Source organism: Odontesthes bonariensis, chromosome 11, assembly GCF_027942865.1.
Source record: "Odontesthes bonariensis isolate fOdoBon6 chromosome 11, fOdoBon6.hap1, whole genome shotgun sequence".
In the NCBI taxonomy this organism is placed as follows: Eukaryota; Metazoa; Chordata; class Actinopteri; order Atheriniformes; family Atherinopsidae; genus Odontesthes; species Odontesthes bonariensis.
The window spans coordinates 17,337,421-17,359,167 of NC_134516.1; the positions used below are offsets into that span (position 1 = coordinate 17,337,421).

At 43.4% G+C, this 21,747-nt stretch overlaps 3 protein-coding genes across 9 annotated transcripts in view; all 3 read right to left on the reverse strand.

The window, feature by feature from the left end:
- Positions 1-2,858: 2,858 nt before the first annotated feature.
- On the reverse strand, positions 2,859-5,002 carry LOC142391753 (thymosin beta-12). The gene is made up of 3 exons (XM_075477793.1): positions 4,894-5,002; positions 3,466-3,578; positions 2,859-3,367 (listed from the first exon to the last, which is right to left on the reverse strand). The coding sequence occupies exons 2-3, from the start codon at positions 3,563-3,565 to the stop codon at positions 3,339-3,341; spliced, it is 129 nt and encodes a 42-aa protein (XP_075333908.1). The 5' UTR covers positions 3,566-3,578; positions 4,894-5,002; the 3' UTR covers positions 2,859-3,338.
- A 1,547-nt stretch (positions 5,003-6,549) lies between these two features.
- LOC142391742 (ribose-phosphate pyrophosphokinase 2) lies at positions 6,550-16,944 on the reverse strand. Its single transcript, XM_075477779.1, has 7 exons — positions 16,648-16,944; positions 12,331-12,514; positions 11,421-11,519; positions 11,124-11,248; positions 10,668-10,841; positions 10,189-10,348; positions 6,550-7,721 (listed from the first exon to the last, which is right to left on the reverse strand). Exons 1-7 carry the CDS (start codon positions 16,767-16,769, stop codon positions 7,629-7,631), a joined length of 957 nt encoding a protein of 318 aa, XP_075333894.1. The 5' UTR covers positions 16,770-16,944; the 3' UTR covers positions 6,550-7,628.
- A 1,230-nt stretch (positions 16,945-18,174) lies between these two features.
- The window catches only part of LOC142391733 (histone deacetylase 4-like), a 59,278-nt gene continuing 55,705 nt past the window's right edge, over positions 18,175-21,747 (reverse strand). For all 7 annotated transcript variants that reach the window (XM_075477763.1, XM_075477766.1, XM_075477761.1 and 4 more), the window contains one exon: positions 18,175-21,582. In XM_075477763.1, the coding sequence (XP_075333878.1) occupies positions 21,543-21,582 (40 nt within the window). In that variant the 3' untranslated portion in view covers positions 18,175-21,542. The remainder of the gene's footprint in view (positions 21,583-21,747) is intronic.

The following is a 21,747-nucleotide window of genomic DNA, read 5'->3' on the forward strand; positions in this document are numbered from 1 at the left end:
TCACTCGTATCAACATAGAATGATACGCAACAACAAACCGCTCATGTTATAACTGACTTATTTCAAAGATTCCAGCCATATCTCGTTTCATCCATACGATGATGTGGAAGTCCCCGGGTGCTTTGTGAGCCGGATCGAATTACTCTGAAGTCACATCCCATGAGCCGACCTCATATGTTCAACGCGACCATATGTTGATTAAAAGAAGCACCAGAGGGGAACAGTTGTGTTTGATGACCTCTGACATTGCCACAGGAAAAAAAAGAAGAACAAATGTTGCAGATTAGCCAGTTGCAGTTAACCTCTATTCTCTCTTTGTGCGAGTGGGTTTATCATACAATAGGCCTGTTGACAGCAGATTTAGAGGCAGACGACAGAAAGACCTCAGACAGGCTAAAGAGATATGCTTTGAACAGGAAGCCATGATAATGACACAAACATGCTGCCCAAAAACATGTATTTCCTGTTTAGCTCCCGGGCTCTTTTTGTATCCCTGCAGACGTAATGGTGGATATAGTTAATGAAAATGGTCAGGTGTTAACGTGTGGTTGGGCACATCCCCCCCTTCAACAGAGACAGCAAATGTAGCACCTTGGCGGGTAGTTGCCATGGAAATCCACAGTAAGTGCGGGTTGTCTCTGCTAGTGAGGGATAGATAATTGACTCAGAGGAAAACCAACCTGCAGATAATATGCAGGCCCCAAATCACAGGAGGAAAAGTCAGGGAATCGTCTCAGTATGCCATCTAGTAGAGCTTTCTAACAATGTAATAAATGAAAATGATGGCCAGCAGGAGTTGATAACAGGATAACCAGAGTTGTTACACTTTATCCTCTCAGAATGACTGAAATCAGTTGCAGACTTAATGGGGATCCATCCAATAATGTGAAATATTTTGGTTTGAAGGAAAGCGTGTGCCAGCTGGCCAAGACAGTTCTTCCCCTCGAGACACATTTTTGGCTCCAAACAAATCAAATGTATGCACCTATGTCCATTAAGTGCAGACATGTCCACTCGGTAAGCGTTAATCAATCAGCCCCACTGATAATCATGCCAGTAACAAAGTGCCTTCAGAGGAGACACAATGCAGCAGGAACCAGATGGCCAACAATATTTAAAAATAGACAACCCGGCAGAGTGTGCTGCGTTCATAATCTCCAAATACGCCAGCAGGACTGGTTCGATGCCGACTGCTTGGCAGGGAGAAAATCTCTCCACCAGAAAAACGAGCATCCCACCGCCAAACCCTAGGCAGTGACTCAGCGACAGCTGTTGCCATGGGTTACCAGGCAGGGCACCCAAGAGGGGATCAGCTCAGTGCTGACACATCTGACCCCCTCCAACCCCCCGCAGTGACTCCACCCTATCAGCTGCTCCATGTTCAAATCCTCCACTTTCTCTGGAGGCTCTCTGGTGCAGCACGCCGAGGAGGGGCAGGGACAGGGGAGGTGTTAATCCCATTTCAGAGCGTGGACCTGGCTAGTCTCCCTGCAATAACCCACTAACCTGCACATCTCCCAGATACAGAGTAATACCTTATTAGGAGCAGCTAATTTAACACCAATCCACTTACTCTAACGAACATGTAAGATTGGACTGCTGTGTTGCCTGAGATCGATCGCACCCTCATTCTGGGAGACAAGAAACGGTCATGTACTGTGATCAGGCCTCTTCTTTGCTTTCAATCACTTTAGTGCTGATCCTCCCTTCTCAATACTGCAACAAAGACACATCTGACGCGTTTGATAGTGTTAGTTCGTGTCCCATGTAATCACACTCTTAGCTTATCGCATTGGACATGAATCATTACAGCAGTCACAATGACTGGGATTTTTCTCCAAAGCTCAGTAATTTGAGTGAAAGACCTCCTAAATGTTTTCTCATTAGTTTTTACACACTCTTAATGCTTCCAGAAAAACGTCATCAATGCCGCGCTAATGACATTAAGGCTTTGCAGGAGGCGGCTAATTTAGGACACAGGCAGTTTAGGGCAAAGGGCTAAGTAAATCTCCTGCTGAGGCTACACCCTGTACTCTGGCTCAGGTCAGGGCACAATGTCTCATAAGCCACTGCTCACAGCTGGGTCAGTAGGTAGGTGTACAAGCAACTCAAGACACTCCTGCGTTTCCTCCTCTTAAATGCAGTCAAATTAGCTTGTAAAGCCTTTAGCTTAGATTATGTTTACCTAAAAATTATAGCTCCTCAGTTGGTCGTGTCTACTTCCTGGATAACAATTAGTGTCTCATGGTCTTTCCCCATAATCAGACAGTTTGAAGTAAGGTTTGAGTTGACAGTTTAGTTAGCAAACTAATATAGTTTCAGTTCACTTAATTTCCTCTACCAGGATCACCTTTTCCATATTTAAGCCTTCAAGTTATTTGAACGTAACGGTGGCATCTCAAGTCTAATGGACTAGAACCAAACCAAAGTTAGTCCAGTCGTAGCTTAAGAGTGAGGACTTTACAGCCGTGTTGAGTGGATAAGTGTCAAGGATTTGTGCAGCTTTGTTAGAGGAAGCACTCTGCAGAACACTTTTTTTTTTTTAGTAACAAATTCTTTTATTACAACATTTCACGGTTTTTCCATTTCTGGTAATGGTTTGTGGCAGAACATCATGACTGCTGGGAATTTACAAACTCCAGATCATTTTGATCGACGGTTCAAAGCAAACACATAGAACCAATTACTGGAATAACTTTTTCCTCATTTGGAGACAATTCAGAGAGATTGCGACACAAAAGCTACCCCGAATCACTCCGACAAATAGGGCCAAAGTACAATTTTTTAACCGTAAATAAGGTCCATTTCGGCATCTCCCAGATCAAGATGGAATCCATTATATTTACTCCTTATGAGCATACAAAAAAAAAAAAAAAAAAAAAAAAAAAAAGACATTGTGACAAACAGTATCAATTTTTGGGCATTTACATTTTGGCCAGCGTACAAACAAAGTTGTGCATTTCCGAAAATTAGAAGACGAAAAAAAAGCTTGACGCCTCAGCTTTGGCGCAAAAAGCAGCCACACATTAAGTTGAGTGGTAAAGATGGTGGTTTTGGTGAGACGTTGAGCTTCCCGGGACGCAGGCCACACCCCGTCCCTCAGGCTGCACGTCGGTGCAGGCGAGAACAAGAGTGGCATTTGCTGAGGGGACAGGGCCGACTGTCCCAACGAAGGAACCATCCGTCCATGGGCTGTGAAGCTCGGTTATGGTCATCGTTTCATAATTTCGGTTACAAAGTTATACAGCTATAAAGAAGTGACTGAAAACAAGGCAATGCAGGAGGAGGAGGAGGAGGAGGACGTGGGGGTGTACAGTGCATGACGGGAGGGAGGGGCTTCACGATGATGCCTTCTCCTGTTCGATGGCTGCAGAGGAAAAGAACCCAAAATTTAGACTCAAATGTCCACGCAAGAATGGCACAGAAAGAGTGCGAGCGTAGTGATGTCATGTGGCAACAACTCACTCTCTTTTGTGGGCAGGGAATTCTTCTCCTGCGTCTCAGTCTTCTTCAGCTTGGACTTGTCGAAGCTGGTCACCTCTGAAATATCAGGCTTGTCACTCATTGTTGCAGTTGGTCTGTAAGAAGAGAAGAGAAGACGGTCACCGAACAGGAAGCAGGTTTAAACAAAGAATAAATAAAATGTGTCTTTGCTGATGGAGGCACTAAAGCTGATAAACATCTCCAAGCTTTAAAAACAAAAATATTCCACAAGTACATAGTTCAATCAGCTGTTATGTTGATGACGCAGTTTTAAATAAAAAAAAAAAAAAAGAGAGCAAAAGCCACTTGAGCATGTGGTCTACCCTTATGTTTTATCTGTGGAAGGGCGTCGCCTAAATCTCAGCCACCCAAAAATCATTTGTTCAACGTTAACTACGTGCGCAACCGCAGACTAATTCGCCTTCTAATGTGCGTCCGCCTCCTTTTGTTCGCCTGCGGCTCAGCCGGGCCCGTCAGACCGCCATCCATCCCCGCTGGCCGGCACACAGCCCGGGATGTTGGGCAAGCCGCTACAGACAGACAATCACACTGAGGCCAGTCCACGGCCGACATTTACATAACAATGAGAGTTCCCCTGATGGGCACCGTCGAGAAAAAAAAAAAAAAAATGTGCAGAGACGAGAAACGCCCGCTTCTGCGCACAAGTCTTTACAAGACCACCACAGAGATTTAAAAAAAAAAAATCTTGTTTTTTTTTCAAATGGTGAAATGTTGAGTCTAAAGCGTCCATCTGGAAGCCGTGCAACACCCGCAAATTCACTTGTCATATGCTTCAACCCCCCCCCCCCCCCGGGGCGCAGACTGAAGGAACCACCGCCCAGATTTGCAGTCCCCTCATTCATCACCCCAAATAAACAGTTTACCCTCACTTCCTCTCAAAAAAAAAAAAAAAAAAAAAAAAAACACGCTCCAACACACCCACAAAACGTGCTCATAAACAGAAAAGCGTCGAGGACGCGTTAAAGCAGCGTTTTGATAACGGAGCTAAGCGCGTGCAGCTCTCGCGCGCACATAGACACGCACACACACACACGCACAGCAACAAAGGAAACTGACGTGAGTGTGAGCGCGTAAGACAAAGACCACACGAGTCTGTCTTGTTGTCACTTCACACCCCGATAGATTTTTTTTGTTTGTTTGTCTTTCTTTCAAGCGCGCGCACATGAAAAAAAAACCCAAAAACAAAACAAAAGCTGAATTCGCTTAAAAAGCAGCACATCGTCCTCCGTTGTTTTTTTTTTTTTTTTTTTTTTGGTCCCGCTTCACGTTAGCCACATCCTTCCTCTGCTTCTTCAACACATTCCAACAATCTATCCCACAATGTAATCTGTGAAAGCCGCAGGTTGTGAGGCACAAAGGTGCTGCAGCGGGCTGAGGAAAGGCGCTTACCGAAGAGTTGGCTGTTAAGTTGATGGTCTCTGGTCGGAACGTTGCAGCAGTAGTGGCGCGTCTTTGCGCAAGCGTTAGATATAGTCAGAAATATGCTAATGACATCTGACATCACCAGCTCACATCCTCCAAGTCCCCCCTGCTGGTGGGGCAGAAACCTCCATCCGCATTCCAAGGCCAAAAAAATAAAAAATCTGAAACCCTTTAGTGCGGCTTCACGTTTTCATGCCCCAAAAGGCAAGGGAAGGAAAATGGGGATTTATTTTGCGTTTATGAAGGGAACAAACAACAACAACAAAAAAAGTTGAGATTGTCCTGACTTTCCTAATCTTATACCACAACCCCCTTACATTTCAGTTTATCCCTCACACGGATGTTTATTGATAAGCACCATCACTTTAACTGCACTCTATATCGAAAAGAAACACAAAAGACTCTTCTTTTACAACAGCTGCACACAAAACGCTCTTCCCCATTAGCATGGAGTCCGCGTGGCCGCCCATTTATGCACGCTCGGCTCCACCTGGTGGCAGCTTAACATGCAACCCCACTCTCTCCTGCTGGACTTTTCACTGCATGCACAAAGCCCGTCAGCCCTCCTTGGTGTGTATTTGAAGAAAACTGCTTGTGCGAGTGGGAAAGCTGAACCATTGTGCAGCCACAAAAAAGGGCAAAACGCTCTCCTTCGATGGACCTTTTTAGGATTTTTCTCCCATTACATTTGGAATTTGAGCCAGTTTGAATATCAAAAACACGAATGAGCTTGAGTATAATCAGTATAATTAGAACATGCTTGTTGGTTTCATGGTTTATAATCACAGCCTATGAACGCAGGACTCACTGACCCACAGCTGGTATTTAAAGAAGAAAAACTACGTAACTTACTAATTCAGACAAATATATGGCTAATTTTATAAATGGCTTTATAGGCTGTCAAATGAGCAAAATGCAACAGAAATATTTTAAGACCTAAATACACTGGCAGCCACTTCATCTGATGCGTCACAGTTTTACTGTGATAAGCCTAAAACCGTTGTTTTGGGGGTTTTTGTTTTATTTTTAGAGTAAACTGGTGCTTATCACTCCCCCCCATGTTGCTTTTTCCTTTCCTTTTCACAGCCAGGCAAAAAATGAAGGATGCTTCCAAAAAGTGAGCGGTCACATGGCAATAAAAAAATGCATGGTTGACTCGATACCGAGGGTGGGGTCAACTTACAAAACTGTCCGAATTTGTTTGGTTTTTATCCCAATTGTCCCTTGAGGCACAGCAGACTGCTCAGTGGTTTGAAGGCACAAACCCATTAAGATCAACCATTTGTTCAGATTCAAGTTCACCAATGACCAGTTTACGGCAGTTATTCAGAGGGCAAATTTGCAGTCAATTTGCAGTTAGTGCCAGTGCATTATGCAGTGAAAGGAAATAAAATGGCTTATAAAGCTGCAAAGGAGTCGGCCCAGAGATTAACTTTAGCCAGACAGAAATAAAAAATAAACATAAAGCAGAAAACAAAGGAGACATGGGGAAAACAACAACATTTGGTTTAACGAAATGTAAATAATAAGAATAAGAGCAATGCGAAGGACCAGAGAAGATAAGATGTGAAGAGTGAGACAAAATGACACCCGTTGGTGGACAAAGTAGAGACGACCATGATGCATCTGTACGCAATTTCCAAAGCTTTATTATTATCAAAGGAACGCTTCTCTTCTGTTACATTAAAAAAAAAAAAAAAAAAGAGGGAAAAGAAAAGCGAAGAAAATCACACCCCCCCCCCCATAAACATTTAAGCCGCTTTCAGTCAAACTGTGAAACCTGCCTGATTGGAACAGAAGTGAGCGACAATGACACGACATTAAAACAAATTAAGGCTGGAATCGTCACACTTTACCAAAGCTTTGGGCTTAATCACTTTTCATGACCTTTTTAAGAGCGTGGGTGAAACACCCACTACACCTCGTATTAGTTTTAACACATTTTTTTCTTTGTTAAAGCAATTGTAAGTAATAAATCAGAGGGTTGCCATACAAACTAGGGAGAGCAGCTTACTGGGAGATATGACACAGCAGAAAAATGCGCCAGTGCATCCGGTGAAAGTCACTAAAAAAAGAGTGAGGTAATTGAGTGGAATTTCTTTTTTGTGTTCGTGATCTCATTAACACAATTCTAATGGCAGCGGAGCTTTTAAACTGCGGCCAGGGAGAAAATATTACAATCAACCAAGGATGATTGCGAGTTAAAAAGGTTAAACTTTAATACTTTGAGGAGACATTGAAGCAAACACTCGGGGTGCAGGGTACATGTTTTTTTTTTTTAAAAATTAAAAATCACTAAAGCAGAGAAGGGCCTAAATCTTTCCTATCACATGCCAGAGTGGCAGGCTTCATCTAAAGTAAATCCGCTGAGGTAAAAACTAAGACAGGATGTGGCGTAATGGACCCTTTGGTTAAAGAGAAAGCCAGGCATCACGCTCATGGCTCAAGATAAACGGATGATGAAAAAAAAAAAAAATTAAAAAAAATGGAAACTCATAAATACAAACTTGAACTTTGAAGGAGGAAGTGTCGTTTTGCTCCATTTGCTGGGTGAAAGTGTCACTGACGGTGTGTGGGGGAAGCGACCTTTAGAAAGGTCACATGTACGAGGCCATCGGGCCTTTCTGCGGGATGGGATGGCCTAAAGTGCCAGCCGGGTGACCTGATGGGGAGGGTGGTGGTGGTGGAGCGGGGGGGCCTCTTCACAGAGGCACGTGGCTGAATAGATACGACACAGATTCCCCGTTATGGGTTCTTCTGATCGCCTCCGCCAGGATCATGGAGATGTCGATGACCTAGAAGAAACAACAAGACTGAGATATGAGGAACGGAAAAATTTCTCCAGATTATGATCCTTTCCATCTGTTCTGCACACGTGGCGGCATGCGTCCACTGCTGCTCTTCGTCTAAAATACAACCGACGTGAAGTCCTCTGAAGCAGAGAAACATCAGGTCCTCAAATGCTGCCTGCCCGCCGCTCTTGTGCATTACCAGCTGCACACTGAGCGTGACAGATCCTCATCGTGAGGCTGACAGGGTCCGCCGAACAGGCTGCGCCGCCTGTTGTCCGATTTCAAAGCTGCATACGCTTGTTTACATTGAGCCTTGTTCTACATTCAGCACATGCACGCTGAATCAAAACCTGAGATTGGCCTGTCAATACTGCATCGTTAAACATTTGTGGTAACAGTGACACCCCAATGTGGAGTATTTGGTTAGCTGCAATTTACGACCTCACAGCTGGAGGAGACTAAACGCTGCACACAGACCTATTAAGCAGATGGGTTTAAAGTTGTGGTTGATCAGTGTTCACACCAATTAGAGGACTATTGGGGATTTTCCACTCCAGCAGTACCTGTTGAGGGACTCATTAACAGCCCTTGGTTCTATACTGGGCAATTAACTCCTCCACCTGCAGGAGTACGACTCTCCAAGAGCTTAAAATTGGCAGCCTAATGCAGACGCTTGTTGAGCACTTCAGACAGCGCCTTTCTCTGCTCCTCTGTGTGAAATATCAAAGCAAAACACTTTTTATACACAGTCCCCCCTCATTTCAGGGCACCGAAAGATTTGGGACAAAGTAACGGTACATTAAAGCAGTCGGTTTTAGCACTTTGTTACGTATCCCTTACATTCACCCACTGCTTGAAGTTGGCGATTGAAGACATTACCAGGTCCTGAGAATCTTCTCCAGTGACGCTCTGCAAAGCCTCTGCTGCAGCCACCTTCAACTCCAGCTTGTTCCGGGCGCTTGTCCCTTTAAGTTTCTTCTTAAGAGAAGGCACGCTCAGTTGAATTTAAATCATGCTCGGCAATTTTCCATGTTTTAGCTTTGAGAAACTCTGGTGGCGCCTTCGCAGGATGTTGGGGATCGTTATCTTTGGGACAGGGTGAAGCACTGTCCAATGAGTTTGGAAGCATTTCCTGGAACTTGGGCAGATTAGATGTTACCAACCGGCTCAGAATTTATTGTGCAGCCGTCTACTGCACTTCCATCATCAGTCAGTGGGGTTCCATGGCACTGAAAGGATCGGATTATTGGCTAAATTACAATAAGACTGAGTTGAGCAAGGGTAATTATCCTTGGATGTATGGCGGTGAATGAAACGAATCATAGGCACAAAGCCGGTCATACTCCGATACGATAGGTGGCGCTGTACCCATTTCAACTATTGCTAATAGAGCCACTTCCGGTTGACCGCTTCACCACCACCAACAAACTCAAAATCTCGAGCATGCGCAGAACGCAAAGTCTAATTCACCACGTGCAAACACGTTTAATTTGACTTTCAACCGAGTTATCTCGGGGTCTTAATCTGATTGCGAGTAATCCGATCCGATCCAATTTTTTGTCAGATTAAGGTGTCTACATGGATTTAATAACTCAGTCTTATTGTAATTTAGCCAATTATCCGATCCTTTCAGTGCCATGGAACCCCACTGAGTGAAGCCGCCATGCTTTGGATCTTTTGGCAGTTCCTTTTCGTATCTGCACCATCTTCTTGCCAACACTTTGATACGGGCTCATCTTGGGTCTCATCTGTCCAGAACACCGTTTCCCAGAATTCTGCAGGCTCCTTTAAGACCCTTTTTGGCAAACTGTAATCCAGTCATCCTGTTTTTGTGGCTAACTAGAGATGTGCATCTTGCATTGTAACCTTCTGCAGATAGTCGCCTCAGACAAAGACACACCCGCCTCCTGAACACGGTTTCTGATCTGTTAGACAGCAGATCTTACTCGGCCAACCAGTCCCTTTGTAAATACAGAGCTCCCCAGTGCATTCTTTCATCTTTATGATATTTCAGACAGTTGATTTTGGTAAACCTAAGGTCTGACTGATGGAGTTAGTTTTATTCTCCTTTTTTTTTGCCTCGTAGTAGCTTTCTTGACCATCATTGGCACAGCTTCTCTCCTCATGTTGAACGATAGCAACCCCAAACCTATCCCTGCACTGATGAAGCAAAGAAACACACCTGGAGAGCCACTTGTCCCAAACATTATGGTGCCCTGACATGAGGGGGATATGTATATGATATGTATGCAAAGTGTTGCAATTTCAACATGGTGTGACTAAAATGAAAGACAGACATTTAGTGTTAGGCATTGATGGATTTTGTTTTCTTCTTCTTGACAGCTTTGTGAGTGGTTAACAACAGTTTGTGTTAGAAAAGAAAACCATCAGCCACTGTGCTACAATCAGTTAGCTGTGTTCGACTATGAGAGGAAGATGGAGCGTGTTCAAGAGAAGCAGTGGCAGATACCTGTATCTTTGGGCATGCCTTCATCTTCTCTTCTTGTGGGATGGTGTTGGTAACCACCACGGCCTCGAACGGGGCCTGGTTTATGCGAGAAATGGCCGGACCCGAGAATATGCCGTGCGTGAGGATGGCGTAGACCTTTGTGGCACCGGCATCGATTAACCTGAAGGACAGAGGCAATGATTTCAGCTTTAAAACGCGTGCAAATATCAATGTTCCATGATGGTTGGTGACCGGTTATGATGATGCAACATTTGAAGGGATGAAAATGCGTCATCAACTCAATGCCAATATACCGGCTCAGTGTTGAATTAGCAATACTTAGTTTCAATATGTTTGCTATGATGCATTGTTGATAAAATATCTAGTATATAACATATTCAAATCACTGCAAGATGTTTTTTTATTTAGGATTTGATGTTAAATAATTGTCCCAGATAGCCACAACAAAACAAAACAAAAAGGATGGATCGGATACTGACTTGTCGGCAGCGTGGCAGATGGTGCCGCACGTGTCGGCCATGTCGTCCACCAAGATGGCCACGCGGTCTTTGACGTCCCCGACCAGCACCATGCGGTCCACTTCATTGGCCTTCTTTCTCTCTTTGTGGATGAGGGCAAAGTCCACGTTCAGACGGTCTGCGATGGATGTCACGCTGAGCAGCAAAGAGGAAAGAGGCAGAGTGAACATTTTAATTTGCGATCTGCATTTTGTTTTTCCCATGACTCGTCAACGGCTAAAAGAAAAAGAAAAAAAAAAAAAGAAAAAAAAAGGGCAAACGAAGCAAATGAAAATCACTGAGGTTCTGCTGATGTCAACTGGCCTCCTGAAAGGCTCAGGCAGCACATCGGCTGTTTACGTCTGCACTCTATATTAAGATTACATCCCGCTGAGATATGTGGTGCTCTTTGACCTGTTGCTTATCTCTGGGACTCACCGTTTTGCTCCACCAGCATCTGGAGACACGATGATACCGTTCTTCCACTCTGGAATATTTTCTTTTATCCACTGCAGCACAGCAGGCTCTGCGTAGAGGTTGTCCACCGCGATGTCGAAAAACCCCTTTAGGAAAAAGAAAGTTTCTTTCAGGAACATAAACACAAGGAATCGGTTAATAAACTACTAAACTTTCTCTCTAACAGGTGACAAAGCTGATGCCGTCACTGTTTTTTTTGTTGTTGTTTTTTTACACACAAAGAGTGCCAGTAAGATCTGCAAAGGCTCGTGCACTGACCTGGATCTGTGAGGCGTGGAGGTCCATAGTGATGATGTGGTCTGCTCCGGCCACAGATAGCATGTTTGCAACCAGTTTAGCTGAAATGGGAGCTCGGCTCTGGAACAAGCACCAAGACACAGCAGCTTAAGGCGGGTGAGAAAGATGATGCCGAGACTCTAAACAATAAACTTTGTTTCGTCTAGATGGGCAACACTGGGGATCCGTTCCTGTTAGAAGCCTTTATGTGAACCAAATTCCCCATCTCAGGAGCAATCCAACCTTCCAGTCAGTTGTTTTTGCCCCCATCCTGATCAGGAATTGTCCATCTATAGATATATATCTTGGCTGATATCGGTCAGTGAAATCTTTACCTGTACATGAGGTAACAAAGTGTTTGCAGATGAGCTGGCCCTCACATTTTACACCGTCATGTGAGTAAAAACGAGCCTTTATTTAATTACTCGATCTCGGTGTGTGTGAGGACGGAGCGACACGGCAAGAACAAACAAGGAGGAAACCACTTCACCAACTGATTTGGAGCAAAACTCTGCATGCTAGTGCTAGCTGGACGAGAACCGCAAGCTTCCTGTAGCTTCAGACGGACCCGATTTTCTGCCACAACACTAGATAATGATTTACAAGAGCCGCGGCCTGAAGTGGCCTCTGATGTCGCCAGGTTCAGAATGCGAGCCAGCCTTCAGCTGTGACCTCTCTGCTCCGTATCTAGGGGAGGTTTCTCATTAATGCATCGCTGTGAATGAGTTAACAATGTCCACATGCACTACAGAAGGGAAATAATAACTTTCTACAGTAATAACAGGGGGAAGCTGCACCGACTCATTTGTTTCTACCAAATCCGGCTCCAACCTCTCTTGTAAAAGACACACACAGAGTTTTTTTTTGTATATTACAGGAAACGTGCGTTTACCTTGTCTTTCTTGTCCTGCCGAGCGTAGGGGAAACAGGGGATGACGGCGGTGACGCGGGACGAGGAGGCGATCTTGCAGGCGTTTATCATGATGAGCAGCTCCATCAGGTTGTCGTTGATTTCGCCGCAGCCGCTCTGCACGATGTACACGTCTTCGCCACGCACGCTTTCGCCAATTTCCACACTGTTTAGACAAGAGAGAGAGAAGAAAAGGTTCATTACAGGGGTAGCAGAAGAAGCCACCTCGGACGCCAGACCGAGCAAGCTGTGTGGTACATGTCCTCAAGTTTGATACTTCATTCCGGAATTCGAGAGTAGATATTCGGGATGGGACGATATGCTTTGATCACGATTCTTGATAATTGCGATTCGATATAAATCAGGAATTGCAATTTTCTTCCTCCTTAAAAAACAAACAAGTTGAATCATACACTTCTAGAATGAATGTCGTTCCCATAAATAACGCACATCAGTCTGTTTCAGTCAGTCCAGCAGCTGACATTTATTTCAACTGAGAGAAAAAGAGGCATTTTTTAAAGTTTACAGTTACAAAATGAATTGAAATGTCCACACAGCACAAATGTGGGCTAGTTTTAACATAACTTAATGTGATGAATTGATGAAGTTTATCTGGACACGGATATGACGTAATATAATCGATTCAGGGGAGAAAAATTGATTTTTAAAATCATCCCATAAAAAAAAATAAATAAATAAAATAAAATAAAAAAATCGCGATATGTACATGAATCGATTTTTTCGCCCACCCCAAGTAGATTTTGAATAAATAAGAGGCGCAGCAAACGCACACCACACAAGGAGACATACTGCTGCCTGCTGAAGAGTAGATTTCAATTTTTAAAAGCCTCAAGATGGCAGTCAAGAAAAAAAAAAACCTCATTCGAAGCTGTGTTGGCATCCATTTTGTGAAGAGTGAAAGCGGAAGATCGGAGAATCAGTTTTGGGGAGTTGAAGGGTCAAGTTAACCATCTCACACTGTGGTTGTTACGACCCGTATATGCGTGTACTGGCGGCGGTTTGCAGGCTTCGCATCTACTCGGAGAAGCGAAGTTTCAGGAGTAGCAACGCTTCTAGATTAATGTCGTGCACAGCTGCAGCGATAAAGAATTCTGGATCACTGGGCATTTTTCACCTGGTTCTTTCAGAGACTTGTACCACAGACAGCTGGGATTCTCAGGTACAAAGATTCGCAGCTCTCGTGGTCGGACTGAGTCTCTTGCTTCCCCGGCGTCTCAGCTAAAAGCTCTGCAGCCGCGGCCTGAGGACATTGTTTCAGTCAAATCTTTTTTTTTTTAAAAAAAAAAAAAAAGCTTCACTCAACTAGCCTTCTTGCTGTGGTCTATTCGAGCTGATCTGAGATCTGTTCATCGGGGTGCTGTGTGAACAAACCGTTTAGTTTCTGAGTTTCTTTGGGCCCCATCTTTACTCACTTCTGCCCAGGTGCCAGCACTGAGCCACGATAAAAGTCTCAAACTACCACAACTGCATGTCTAATCAATAGAAAATGGTAACTCCACTGAGAGACTAAACCTACGATGGCTGTAGTGAGAAACAAAAAGACACAAAACAAAAGACTTTCAGTCTGGCAACCCCCTGTGCAGGGGCCCCGTTTTCTTAAAAGCCCCGACCCGGGACAAAACGTTTATGGGCAATGAGTGTTCATCTACTCAGCTTTAGCTGCAACTAAACCTGTGTGTGAGAGCAGGCTTGAAGATTCCCCGAAGAGAGTTTGAGGCAAAAATCCCACAGCTCGTCTGAGAACATTGGAGAAACTTTATGTAGTGCTTACGTAGCCCAAAGCATTCACAAAACCAGCAGCGCATGTGTGAAACATTCCTCTGTGGAGATCGCCAGGTCCTCCCGGCCTGAGTCATGTGATAGCTACACACGTTCAGTTGTTCAGGGTGCGAGCTGGACCTGTACAGTCGGTCACAAGGCCTGTAGTATGTTTGGGTGAGGCAGACGCTCTGACACGAGTTTGACTCAAACTGCAAATGCTCAGTCTCAACCGGTCCAAAGTTACGATCAAACACAGGTTACCAAGATGTTTTTTTTTTTTTTTTTTTTTTTTTTAATGGGATGTAATTCTTACCTTTACTCGTGAACTCGAGCTTATGAATAACTACTGATTTTTCAGTCGAAAGGTAATGGGTTCACTTTTTTTGTGCTGACGATGGAAATGTCGATACCGGTGATAAGATGTTAGAAATATGCCTTACACTGAGAAAAACACGACTTTACGATAGCCTTTACTCAAACTAAAGAAGAAGACAAATGTTCACGTTTGAATAACAAGAAGAATACTCCCCACATGGTCGTTAGAATTTAGAAAGAAAACCAGTAATCAGAGTTTATACAATTAGTTTGGATCTTTGAGCTCCAGTACAGGACTTAAGATACCACAAACAAGTGGTCCTGTGTCAATAAAACGTTTGCTCGGAAATTTCATCAATGCAAAACAAACAAACAAACAAACAAACAAAAAAAGTCATCGAGCCAGGAGCTTTCTAAGAAATTCACTCCCTCCGCTTTAGTCCCTGATCTTTTTCCAAGTCATTTTCCCTGCATCTGTGCTCAGAGCTGCCAAGTTAGTGAGAAGACGACGAAATAATCTTTGTTTTGCACCTTGCGTCACACAGACAGACGCGTTCCCTGGAGAGAAAAAAAACCCGCCATGGATAATCAGAGTTTTCCCTGGATTTTTCTGCAGTTGTGAGTACAAACATCCCCATCAGAAAGGGAATTGCAAAGGGGATAAAGGGGTCATTAAAAGCGCCAACCCGGTCTCACTGATTAATAGAGGAGAGGGAGATTATAAAACAATATATGCACTGGGCTGCTTTTAACCAGAGTGAAAGCATCAGCGAGTCACCCAGCGAGAAATAAAACCCAACTTGAACCATGTGAATGCCCCGCTCACCGAAGCACATTGATACACCGTTCTTATCATTGTACAAAAACTAACAAAATGCACTCAAACGCGATGGTTGGAAGGCCGTGGGCTGATATTTTCAGCCACATGTATGTGCTAAAAAATAAAAGCTGCAGTGGAAAAACACTGGTATGAGGACTTTCTGGTCAGGCCTGCCATGAGGCCCTAAGGTCATCCTGCAAATGGGTTCAAACAAGACACATGACCTGAACTAACTGTGCTCAAAAGCCAGGCAGTAAAAGTAATGAAAGTCCACTGCAATGCTGCATAAAGGAGGCAAGCAAGCAAGCCAGCAGACACCACTTTGCAAACGAGCACAAATTATGCGCATGTGATTTAATCCATTGGAGAGCTAAGGTAATTATCTTCCATGAGAGGACAGACGGTACTGAGAGATAGCACAAGGCGTTGTATTTGGATCTAACTGAAGGCCTTCTGTAAACTGCGCTTTTGATCGACACAAATAGAACTTAATTTACTTCGTTCGTCTGTCTGGAATCGATTTGTAGTTTAAACTTTACTCCAACACCAAGTGTTTGGTGTCGCATCGAGATATTACGGTATCGTCTACAGTTAGCTCGATCGCGTACGTTCATTATAAAAATGATAGCAAGCCAGGCAGCATCCACTATCGGACATTGAGCCTTTATTTGGGCTTTTCCCGCACAAAGAAAATAACGATAGAACCACAGCAAACATCTAGGTGAAGTTTCAGGTTTCAGCGAGACGCCAGCTAGATGTATAGCTGGCGAGGTAAATACATTCCGGTGTCACGCCAGATGTTGCACACCTCAACAACAAGTTCCCTGGTGATAAGCTGCAGCTTTGTAGCTAACGGTGAACACTTCCGCCGGACTTAAAATGAGCATGGGACATTACGCTGTTTTAGAACAAAGCTATAGGAAGTGTATAACGCTTGTAGAAAACGCGGACCTGACTCGTACAATCACACATGTGTGTAACACTGCAGTTATCAACGAACGATCAAAACATAGCATTACGCCATCTCACGACGACTCTAGTTCTGCCTTTCTGGTTAATTTTAAACACACAAAAACAAGAAGAAATATTTACATTCTCTGTGAAAATAGTGCTTTATTGCCAAGGTCGTTGTCCGATAAAAGGACTACTAACATTAGCTTGCTAGCCTGGTGTGTTTACATGTGGCTAGCTAATCACGTGTGCACATTACGGTGCCGAATAGTAAACTACGGTTAGCTTCAAGCTAACTTACCACATGTGATACCGAGGATGAAGAAACAACAGAGACACGGGCTTAGCCTGGAGAAACGCCCTCCATAAGCAAACGCGAACAATTAACACAACAACTAGCGCCATACTCGTGTTGAAAATAATGTACTCGCCATGTCTCCTGGTTGCTGAACTTCTTGGTGATCACCTTCCCCAGCTCCAGCCCGAGGCGATCAGCCACTTTCTGGGACAGGTCGTGGTGGGAGCTCCCGCTAAAAAGCACGATGTTAGGCATGTCCGAAAAACCCGGTGCAGCTAGCTTAGGAAGAGAAGATGAAGGTGTAGAGAAGCTACGAGGGAGGTCTCCCCGCTTGAGGGTGATGAAGACGGGGGAAAACGGGCTTGCTAATGTTGCAGCTTGGGCATGGCACTGTTGCACCGCTGACGAGCGTCGGCAGAGAGGAAATATCAGGTCTGTATTTGCATGGTGAAGGGAAGTGCCCGTTTCTCATTGGACAGTGAGATGTGTCACGGCTACATGCAGTTATTGTTTACTAAACACGCGCGCACACACACACAAAGACGCTGGGGTACACAAAACTGGTCTAAACCCACTTACAAAAGTATGTTTTCAAGACCGAGATATTAATCTTATGTTAACTAATGACGTCTCCATGCTCTTATATATATTGTCAACGGCCCCACATTGAGGATGTTAAAGTGTTTGAACCCATCAATGTAAACGTTCAACTATTATTCATTATAGATACAGGCAGTACCTTTTTTTTAAATGATCATTTTAGGTATTTAATTAATCAAAAACGTTCTTGAAATCGTTCCCATGAATGTTTTATTTAAAGTATGTGGTTGTGCAGTTCTTGCCTTTTTGTTTGTAATCTTTCCTTAATGAAAACCACTAGATTTACTGTTTTGTGTCTATTAAAAGACAATATTTGCAGGTTTAAAAAAAAAAATAATAATAATAATAATAATTCTCCTTTGATAATTTGCTAAACATCAGTAGTTTTTTAGCTTAACAGGGCGAACAAAACTAGCTTTTCATTGAGCACCTCGGCACTGAAAATAATTCCCATTGGAGACTTTTAGTTTTGGGATGAATCGCAGATTATCAAAGGCAAACAGGGGTCACCTGACAGCTGCTCCCAGGACTCTGCTCGAATCCTCCGTGCACACTTGTGACACTGGGTTTTATAATTAGATTTTCCACTCAGTAAGAAGTCATCTGAGACTCTCTTATGTTTCTCTCGTTTTTTTGTTTTTTTTCAGCACTGAGATCCTCCCTGGCATCATTGCTGTCATGTGCCCAGCTGCTAGTTTTGCTAAAACTACAGAAACTTCCAGAGCCATCCCTTGAAAAACTTGAGAATCTTGTTATGGAAGGCTTTCACGTCGGTTGCCATTGATTATTGGGGGTTGCATTGCGCCAATGTGGACTTTGAGTGAACATCTCATCTTCTCATCACTGGTGTGATAAAAGCAGAAACCCACCAAAAGCCTCGTTTGGTCTTTAGAGCCTTTACAACCTATGGATCTGTATTTGTTGCCAGCATATCTCTTGAATTGATTTGGACCAGACTTGATGATGTGCAGCATTCACACAATAGCAAAGTTATTCAATTTTGAGCCTCTTTTAACCCTCATCCAAAGCGGGGGCGTAAAAAAACACAGCAAGACAAGCAGAGATGTTTGTATTTTTCAGAAATATATTCTATAGACAATGTCAGAGATGAAATGTCCAAAGCGTAGGTCCCAAAGAAAGATAACATTTTTCATCAATAGAGACAAACAACAAACAAAAAGTAACCATTTACATGTAAACCAAGAATTGCTCTTGAGCCACAGTGGTTATATATATATAGAACTGGCCAAGGTGGGTTTGACAATCAAACGACGACGCCCTTTTTTTTGCTTTTTTTTTTACTCCAAAACCATTTCTCAAACAATATCCGCCATTTCTGATCTGTTGTAGCTGAAAAAATCTTTGTAAGAGGAACATTCTTTGGAAGAGTCTTTTTTTTCTTTAAGGTGTGACTGTAGCAGAGGTTTGTCAGAGCACGTCTCCCTCAAACACAGTCCATACATGTCGTAAGTGCTGAATCGTGTTAAAATCACTTGTTGGATAGTCAAAATATCAAATGCTTCTCGTGGTGTCGTTGGGACAAAGTCTTTTTTTTTTTAATCGTTTGCCCACAAGAGAGGAAGAAAAACCTTCCCACGTGGCTATCTAGGGAGGTCGTATTTTAAAGTCCTCCAGTGTTCTTCTTCTGTTGTGCAAATACAATTTTTTTTTTTTTCTTTTCCTTACATAGACAAGCAGGCATGCTGACTCACAAACCATGCAAAGAGTTAAAGTTGGCGCGAGCAGACAGCAAAAAAACAAAAGAAAAGAAAAAAGTATTTTAACTTTCTACAAAATAACCTCAAATTCACTTTAGAAAAAAAAACAACAACAACAAAAAAAAAACAAAAGCCAAATTAAACAAGTAACACGTGGAATGTTTTGTCAGACATGAAAAATATCAACTGAACCTCAAATTTTACAAGTTTATAAAATGATATCAACTCGAAATAAACACGATAGTTGATTGAACAAAAAGGTTGACACGTGGGGGGGGGGTTTCATTTGAGCGATCTACTTGTAGTGTGAGATCAGCTGAATTCGAGCAGGAAAAGCGAGGGAGGATGTCAGATGTCGCGGACATGATAGTGCAACACATGCTCAAAAAAAAAAAAAAAAAAACACGATTGGCTGATGTTTTCCATCCTGATCTGGCTCAAAATTCCTTTTTTTTTTTCTTTGTGACATTCGTGACCCCTTCTCCTTCTTTTCCTGCCGCGGAAAACTCAGCCAGCTACATTAAAAAAAACGGCCTCGTAACCTCTTTATGGATGATGTCGTCACAGTCGAAAGGTAAGTGCATATCACCCATGCACGAGAGGAGAATGTATTGATTAGGCAACGAAGTGATCAAATGAGTTAAAGTCAATTGCAGTGCCGTGTAATGATTCACTCGAGGGCCACTTGGAAACGGTGCAGTCGATGACGCGTTAAATATGCTGCTTTTCTTTTTAAGCTCATGGATTAGCATCATACACCAGACTGTTGTTTGTTTTTTTTTCTGCTCACAATATCATAGCTGTCATTAGAGTACATTTATAAATTTTCCATATACAAATCTCCTATAAACAGTACGTGTTATAAATACAGTCGATGAAAATGCAAAAAAGGCCGAGGGAGCCGTAGAAAGAAAGAAAGAAAGAAAGAAAGAAAGAGAGAGAGTGTTGCTCCTTGTTTTTGATAAATATAAGAAAGAAAGAAGTCTTGAACGAGTAATGGCGACAGCACTAAGTGTGTGAACGGCAGCCCTATAACTATCCAGAAAACGGATAAAAACACAGAACAAAACCTATGGATGAAAAAAGTTAGAAAAATAATCTTGTACGATTAAAAAATAAAACGCGGACACGCTTACCAAAAACACATTTCTGATATTGTAAATCGACAACTTGATGTGGAAATCATACATGTAGATACAAACCGACAATACTCGATTACTGCCTGTCAAAATATATTCAATTCAATATACATGACTAATGTTTAGCTCGCACACTAAGGTAGTTGCCAACCGGCAAAGCATGGGAGCTCAATCGGCACGTGTAAAGAAATGTCCACCTGATCAGCGACTGATTAAATTAGGAAACATTGGTATTGGGGAGCCTTATCTCTAAGGGCCAACACGCAAAAATGTTTGTCGACTTGCCAGGTAAGAGGAGTGAAACTGTAAATGCAAACTCATGCTTTGGCTTTTCTTGCTTGGCTTTCTCTTTAGGATAACATTCAAAAATCTTGCGATAAAAGTCTGGCCTCTGCTCAGCTGCATGCTTCTACGTGTTGAAAGCAATGACTTCAGTTAAACGGAAGCTACATTAAAGGCTAAACCTTTCCGAGGGTTTTCGGTCCAATTCCTTGTTTGAATTTCTCCATGTTTGCACCTTTTTTTTCTACTGAAGCTGGCAACTACCTTTACAAAGCGTTCTCTTACTTTTACTTTTGTTTGTTTTTTTTCTCCTTTTGTTTTTTTGTGTGTGTTTTTTTTGTTTGTTACAGAAAAATAGATCCATCCAAAAGTAAAGTAACTCTTCAAGAGAGGCTGTGAGAGACATAAATGCTGTCTTCGTCACATTCCAAGTAAACATGCTGAAAGATTGTTTTGCTTCTTTTTTTTTTCTGTCGTTCTCCGCCTCGCTCCGTCGCACAGATTCCTCAGCGAGAAACTCGTAAAACTTAAGGCAATCTTTTTCCTGAACAATCCTGAAATCAAGCGGACCCTCACCAAGGCACTCCTCTCACTCGTCAACCTTCAACGACGGGCTGCTCCGGGCGAGGTGACGGTCTCAAAGTCAGATCTCTGTAAAAGCCTTCTCAAACCAACCAGAATCCACAGTGAGCGCGGCTCGTTAAAATGTTATCCGAGTTGCCGCGGATGCCCCTGTTTAGTTTTTTTTGCAGGGAAAGAAGTTAAGAAAAGAGAAAAGAGAGTCCCCGAGCTGCTTTATCGACGGCTCGGGGGGCATCTGCTGTCCCTGGTGTCCATACGGAATGTGGTCAGAGGGCAGCTGCGCAACGCACCGTATGTTTCTGCACAGGAGTGTCGTCCCACCTTTTCTATGACGAGACCCGATCTCGCCTCCAAATGCACTCGCCCGCTGCCGTGACCGCTCGGTTAGCCGCTGTGGGCTAACGTTGGGGGTGCTGAGAGACTGAGAGAAAAAAAAAAAAACGAGTCTCTGCACGGGTGCTGCCAAGCAACGCCGTTATGTTTAAAATGTTTTTGTTTCTTTTTCCAGTTCAGTCCTCTGTCTTCTGATTGGCTCCCTACTCTGAGGCTGAGCCCACCCCCTCTCCCTCGTTTTTTGGCCGAGGGGCGCGCCAATCAAGGTGACTGACGTGGTGAGTGGGGTTAGGGGGACTAAATGAAGGGATCAGTCGAGACTCTTCTCCAGAGAGGTCAATGGTAGCTCTGCGACACCCTAACGTCGGCCTCCGTTACAGCGGTGCCTCTTCTTCCATGGGCTCCTCCTCCGGCCTGCGGAGAAAATAAGACTCAGAGGTTAAAAGCTCACGCGTTGCCTCCAAATTCTAATAGTTTACAGACCCTCCGCCGACATGCAACTCAGACCAAGTACAAGACTTCAGAAATACTCTTCTCTTCCTCCTTGTTTGCCAAAGGGTAAACATGTCAGCGCAAATT

Excerpts from the sequence above, each read along its gene's own strand:
- LOC142391753 (XM_075477793.1), bottom strand. The coding sequence starts at position 3,565 with ATGAGTGACAAGCCTGATATTTCAGAGGTGACCAGCTTCGACAAGTCC. Across the intron at positions 3,368-3,465 it reads TTCCCTGCCCACAAAAGAGA|CCATCGAACAGGAGAAGGCA; the intron begins GTGAGTTGTTGC and ends TTTCCTCTGCAG.
- LOC142391742 (XM_075477779.1), bottom strand. The coding sequence starts at position 16,769 with ATGCCTAACATCGTGCTTTTTAGCGGGAGCTCCCACCACGACCTGTCC. Across the intron at positions 11,249-11,420 it reads TCCACGCCTCACAGATCCAG|GGGTTTTTCGACATCGCGGT; the intron begins GTCAGTGCACGA and ends TTTTTCCTAAAG. Across the intron at positions 10,842-11,123 it reads GATGCTGGTGGAGCAAAACG|CGTGACATCCATCGCAGACC; the intron begins GTGAGTCCCAGA and ends TTTGCTGCTCAG.